The sequence below is a fragment of the Sinocyclocheilus anshuiensis genome, unplaced genomic scaffold (assembly GCF_001515605.1).
Source record: "Sinocyclocheilus anshuiensis isolate Anshui unplaced genomic scaffold, SAMN03320099.WGS_v1.1 scaffold2304, whole genome shotgun sequence".
Classification (NCBI taxonomy): domain Eukaryota; kingdom Metazoa; phylum Chordata; class Actinopteri; order Cypriniformes; family Cyprinidae; genus Sinocyclocheilus; species Sinocyclocheilus anshuiensis.
In genome coordinates, this window is record NW_015548175.1 from 213,848 (window position 1) to 219,668 (window position 5,821).

The window sequence follows — 5,821 nt, forward strand, 5'->3', positions numbered from 1 at the left end:
TATATATATATATAAATATTATATAAATAAATAAAAATGAAAGTGAGAGTAAATTATGCTGCAAAGCACAATTAATAATTCACACAGCACAGGTGTCTGCCTCTGGTAAGGTCACGGAGAGGGAAAGCACAAAGCTAATCTAACTATATGTTGCAAGCTGTGGCTATTTTTACAAGGCAAATTGAAGTACCTTTCACCCAAGAGCTGCCATGTCAACAAAACACAGCCTTTGACTGGACTCTGGTGTCCACAGATGTGTCCATTAAAGCCACACGGCCCTGATGTCCTCAGCATCTGCTCTCAATGCTCTCTCGTGATTGGCAGAATTACGTAACATTTTTTCTCCCGACGCCGAGAAGCTCCAACTTTCATTTCACGCCACCGCCCTAATTTTTCTCTACAAAAACAATTCACGCAGCATATTTCTTCTAAAAAACGTCGGAACACCGAAACCAGCAATAATAATTATTTCAATAGAATTGCTGCAAGGTACAGGTAGCGGCGAGTGCTGCGTCCATGATGCTTCGTTTTGGATACAGCACTAATTACTAAACTTCCCCAAATGCATAACGTACATGTTTTAAATGCATCATTTTTCTCACGAGCTACATGGTCAACACTTCGGATGCATGCATAGTAAATAAATGCGCATTGCTCACCCTCTTCTGATGCTTTTACTCTGGAATACTGTTTAACGCAGGCTTTTCTGAGCCGCTGTGTTCACGCTTGACTTCACTAACCACTCTTTCAGTCGTAACTCTAACGTTACCCATGCGGCTGCGCTCGTAACTCATACCCAACTTCGCGTCACTAAACCCGTGGTGACCCGCCCACCGCACTGCACCGGCTCTTTGATTGGTTCACGCAGAGCCTCTCCCAGCGTGTTACCAGCATTTTCCACTAGCGTCTCACTTCCCGCATTTTATTTCATCCCATAATGCACCAGGGCCCGCCTGGACTCAGAATCCCACATCTTTGGACCAAAGGTATGGATTCCTGTGAGGCATTACTAGAATTGTTTACCACACTATATGACAGGTCAAGTTTATATGTAACTTATTATTTACTAAAAATTATGATAACTACCTTAAATATTGTGTAGACTAGTGGTTTAGTCAGACACACCCTTAACTGCTGTGAACTGCTCTAAATTTTGGGTGGATGTTTTCAATTAACTCAGTGAAAAATGATATTACCTTTTTTTATAAGAATATATTGAATTCCGTGTTTACGGACTAAACATGGTAATTTTGGTGGGTCAATATCACATTTTCACATGACATGTAAATGGAAGAAATGTAAATCCTCCTTTACTATATTTCTTAGTTTTTGTGAGAATATTTCAAAGTATGGTTTCAAATACGTGCGATGGGAAACGTATGCTCCTCATCAAAATAGTTACTATTTCAGTGCTGTCCTGTTTTATATTTATTTTGGTCATGAGTCCATAAATTTCAAATCTTGCTTTTATTTTTTGTATGATTTATGATATTATGTTCCCTGTCTTGCACTGTACATGTGCAATACAACAAATTCTAATAACAGCAAAGACAATAATAATGTTAATAAAGATTTCTACTTTAAATAATTTCAAATAATTTACATTTCTGTTTTTCATTTCATATTTATATTTCAATCTTTCTGTTCTTTGAAAAATGAAAACACCTCCACAATTACTGAGTGGCATAACCATTTTCAGCTATAAACAGCTATAATACGAAATGTTTCTTGAGCTGCAATCAGCATGATTTCTGAAGGATCATGTAGACACATGAAAGCTGGAGTCATGCAGCGCATGACAAGAAAAATACAATTTAAATATATTCAAATAGAAAGCAGTTCTTTCAAATGGTAGATTTACTGTTTTTACTGTATTTTTGATCAAATAAATGCAGCCAGATTTCTTTCAAACCCTTTGACCCTTACTGACCTCTTTTTGAATGGTGTATCATTAGTTTCCTAAAGAGGAAAAAAGTGAATATAAATTATATTTTTGAGTGTTAAATAAACTCTTTAGAAATTTGGCATTCAAAACAACTGCAGCCAGTCAGCAAATGAAGCAAAGAAAACAATATTTTAATTGAACATTCAATCTTTATTTAAAGAAGGGTGAAAAGACAGAAAAATCAATACACTACAATCTAGAAATATAAAGTAGCCAATTATGTGGAGAAAGAAACACCACTGCCAACACAACAAATGCCAACAAATGTTATTTGAAAGGTAATTTTTGAAACCCTAAATAAACTACAACATCCCCCTGAAAATTTGCCCATTATCCCACCCTCCCACGAATTCGCCCCTATTTACCACGCTCCTCATGCTGATTCCATCCAAAGCACCTGATCCAGCCTTCTGGTTCCTTGCTCTGCTTCTTTTTATACCAAAAAACAAATCTCACAAAAACAAGAGGCACCTGGATCCCTTCTGCGCGCATCAATGGTGCTCCACGGAAAAAGAAAAAATTAATTTGGTTTTAGAGAAGCCAATTATGACGTCAAGTATCCTTTAATTGTGGTTTGGTGGGGGGGATGCGGGGCTGGGGTTGGGATCCTCTCCTATGGTTCCCGTTCCCGGTAAATTGATCCCGCTCCATGTATGTATCCATCCTTATCCTAATCCTAATCCTGATCCTGAACTGATCCGGCTCCAAGGATCGGGACACAGTGAGCCCCTCCTCCAATCCAAACCTTTGAATACCAGCAAAATCAAAGAGAGGGAGGTAACAAGTTAGAATCACAGCTAAATGAAGAGCTTCTATCATTGAAAACTTCTATAAACTGATCATAGGAGCGGTATTTTTTCTTTCTTTTTTTCTGTGTAAATGACAAAAAGGATACCAGACTGATATGCTCTCGAAGAAATTTAGAGCACCACCTAAACACATTAAATTGTGCTTATTCATTGGAAAACAAGCAAATCTAACCTAGAAAAAAAAAATACACTTCCTCTCGACAAATACACAATTTACATGAGAACAACTGCACATGGCAAGCCTTTATCCTATCTAATGCAAAATCTACATGAGTGGCCAAATCCCAGCACATTTTGGACAACAGGCAAAAATGTTTTTTGTATTTAAAAATGAACGCCCCCCCCCAAAAAAAAACAATGCTGTCTTAATGTATGCACAAGCATCGCAACATCCAGACAGTACACATGCATGCTTAGCAGCAATGACCAGTGAGAAAAGGTAAATTAAACAGGGAAGGGGAGTGTTGTGAAGGGAGGAAGAATGGCAAAGCAAAACTAATGTGTTACTGAACTAAGAAAATCCAGAGTACTGGAAGTCTGTAGAAAAACAACAACTGCCTTTTTGAAGGTGACTAAAGCCGCTTGCCGTCATACCGTTGCCTCCTTAAATGAAATGCCTGCTCCTCCAAATATCCTAATATGAATGAACTGTGCTTCAAAATCCTTTATTCCAAAGCTTTCTTTAATCCTGCTCTTCTGTTGTCTATAGAAAGACATGAAAAGGTAAAAGTAGAACAGTTTTTCAACGGAAAAATAATCCCACCCCAGAAAAAGCCCGTAGTGAAGCATCATTAACAAAATAAAACAGTAGCAAATTAATTAGTCACACATACAACTATTTAAAGCATTTCAACATGTCCCTTGTGTCAAATATAGTACAAGGGATGAGTATGAAGATCCAGTTAAAATGGGAATGCAAGACAAAGACACAACAGGGTCATGGGATAGGAGACAACAAACAAACAAAAAAAGGATTGACGGGAAAGAAAGAAGAGAAAGGAGAACATCTACTTAGCTACACGTAGCTGTCATTAGCAGAATGACAGTCCCAAAAAAAGAAAAGAAAAAAAAAAATCAAACAAACCAAAAATGAGAGAAAGAAAACTGGGGAAAGTGGAGAGACGAAACAAGTCAAGAGAACAATGAAGTACAACAGTGGGTCCAATAGAGGGCGACACAGGGTGTATATGATTGTGGCCAGCCAACTAGCTGGGATGTGGATGTTTAGGTGCGGGAACGGGAGCGGCTGTGGCGGGGTGAGTAACGTGGTGATCCTCGGCTGCGGCGTGGAGAGTAGCTGCGACTGCTGCTCCGGCTGCGACTCCTGCTGCGGCTGCGAGAGCGCGAGCGCGAGCGCCCATAACTGGGGCTGCGCGGGCCATCCACTTTTACGCGAATGTAAGCAGTCTCCCCCTGAGGAACATAATGGGACACTTTCTAACGACGAACTACCAGATCTCAGGTTACTCCTAAATAATGACTCACTTGGCGAATCTAAAACAGATTTAGTTTTTTGCTTTTAAGATTTAGCGCTACACCAAATTAAACATCCTTCCAAATGTGGCCCGCTGATAAAATCACTTACATTCAAAAGAGCCATTCCATGGATCCTCCTAGTCCATGTGGCTCCATCATGGGTCTCTGACATCAAGCTTACCTTGATATTCCCAAATCCTTAAGCTATGCCCTGTCCTGTCCAATGGCGGTCTACGTTTACAAACTCACACCTACCTCATGTGACCGGAACTTAGTGTTATCCAGCTTTCGAACGGCGTAGGTCATGTCTTCTTTGCGCACAAACTCCACAACGCCAGTGCCGTCCCGGAAAACGTCAGCATAACATACATCACCTGCTTCACGCATGTGATCCTTAAGGTCCTGCCAGCTGCCACTAGGAGGAAGTCCTGGACAAAAAGAAAATCACAACCATTACATAAGTAGATCCCTCTCTTCATGAACAGCACAAGAATCATTACACCAATAAGGGACCATTTTGAGAAAGGAGTAAGACAGGAAATTCTGGTTTTGCGGGTACTTCCGCAAAAACGTTCTTGTGGTGCAAAAGCCCCTTATGATATCGCACTATTTAAAGTGATAAATGCATGCATACATGCATGCATAAGTTTCTGCAATTAAATTTATATTCATTTTCCATCATATTTACATTAAAATATTTAGAAATAATTTGAAAAAAAAAAAAAAAATTTTTTATATTTTGAACTTAAATTGGTAAAACAAACAGATTTATACTTTAGAAAGCAATTTCCCGATTCTGCAAATAAAAAAAGTGATGAAAAACACAAGTAAACACTGTAATCTGGTTAATCAGTGCGCAAATTGTCTCAAAGACATACTGTAACATACAGTACACAGTGAATATCATATAGCTGCAAAAGGTTCTCAGTGCTGTCAAAATAAAAGTCTGACACTTAGCAGCCAAACAGAAAAAGAAGTAGAAAAAAACACTAAAGAATACTAAAGGCTGGACTACACTACATAAGCTACACAAAATCTCGTTCAAAATCGGCAATGAATCGCCTGCGATTTTGTGTAGCTTGTCAGTGAAAATGACAAGTAAATTTTCTTGTGTGTGTAAATGCCGCTCCATCTGAAAGCACCTGCTGGAGATTTACTACTAATCACCAGAAGCGGCTTTACTGACGAGATTCGCATGAAAATCGCATTCCATTTTTTACCCAGCCCTAATCGAGAGTACCTATAGAGTAGGGGTCGACCGATTATCGGCACTGATATTAAGCATTTTTATGATTATCGGTATCGGTCATTTTCAAAAGCGATTCGCCGATAAAATAACTTAATTTTAAATTTTAAGCATCCTTGCTACATAAAAGTATTAATTTCTTTCCCAAAAAAATAATAAAAATTATACTGAATAAGTCAGTGGTTAGATTAGCGTAGCAGTCAAAAAACGGGACAAGGGAAGTCACGTACGGGACAAATCAATTAGGCCCAAAATATGGGATGGTTGGCAACCCTAAGTATGATATACATAATACTACTACAACAATTATTACAACTTTTGTTTAAAAGAATAATCACAATACGC

At 38.6% G+C, this 5,821-nt stretch overlaps 2 protein-coding genes across 3 annotated transcripts in view; both read right to left on the reverse strand.

Annotated features, from left to right (window-relative positions):
- LOC107704810 (dynein light chain 2, cytoplasmic) overlaps window positions 1-795 on the reverse strand; it is a 7,061-nt gene extending 6,266 nt beyond the window's left edge. Inside the window, exon 1 of the mRNA XM_016507836.1 lies at window positions 660-795. The gene's annotated coding sequence lies outside the window, so the exon portion shown is untranslated. The remainder of the gene's footprint in view (window positions 1-659) is intronic.
- A 1,285-nt stretch (window positions 796-2,080) lies between these two features.
- The window catches only part of LOC107704814 (serine/arginine-rich splicing factor 1B), a 6,556-nt gene continuing 2,815 nt past the window's right edge, over window positions 2,081-5,821 (reverse strand). Inside the window, exons 3-4 of one of the 2 annotated variants that reach the window (XM_016507841.1) lie at window positions 4,486-4,658; window positions 2,081-2,690 (exon numbers count right to left, since the gene is read on the reverse strand). In XM_016507841.1, coding sequence (XP_016363327.1) covers window positions 2,622-2,690; window positions 4,486-4,658 — 242 coding nt within the window. In that variant the 3' untranslated portion in view covers window positions 2,081-2,621. Of the gene's footprint in view, window positions 4,168-4,485; window positions 4,659-5,821 lie in introns of both variants that reach the window. The other variant, XM_016507840.1, reaches the window with a different exon arrangement.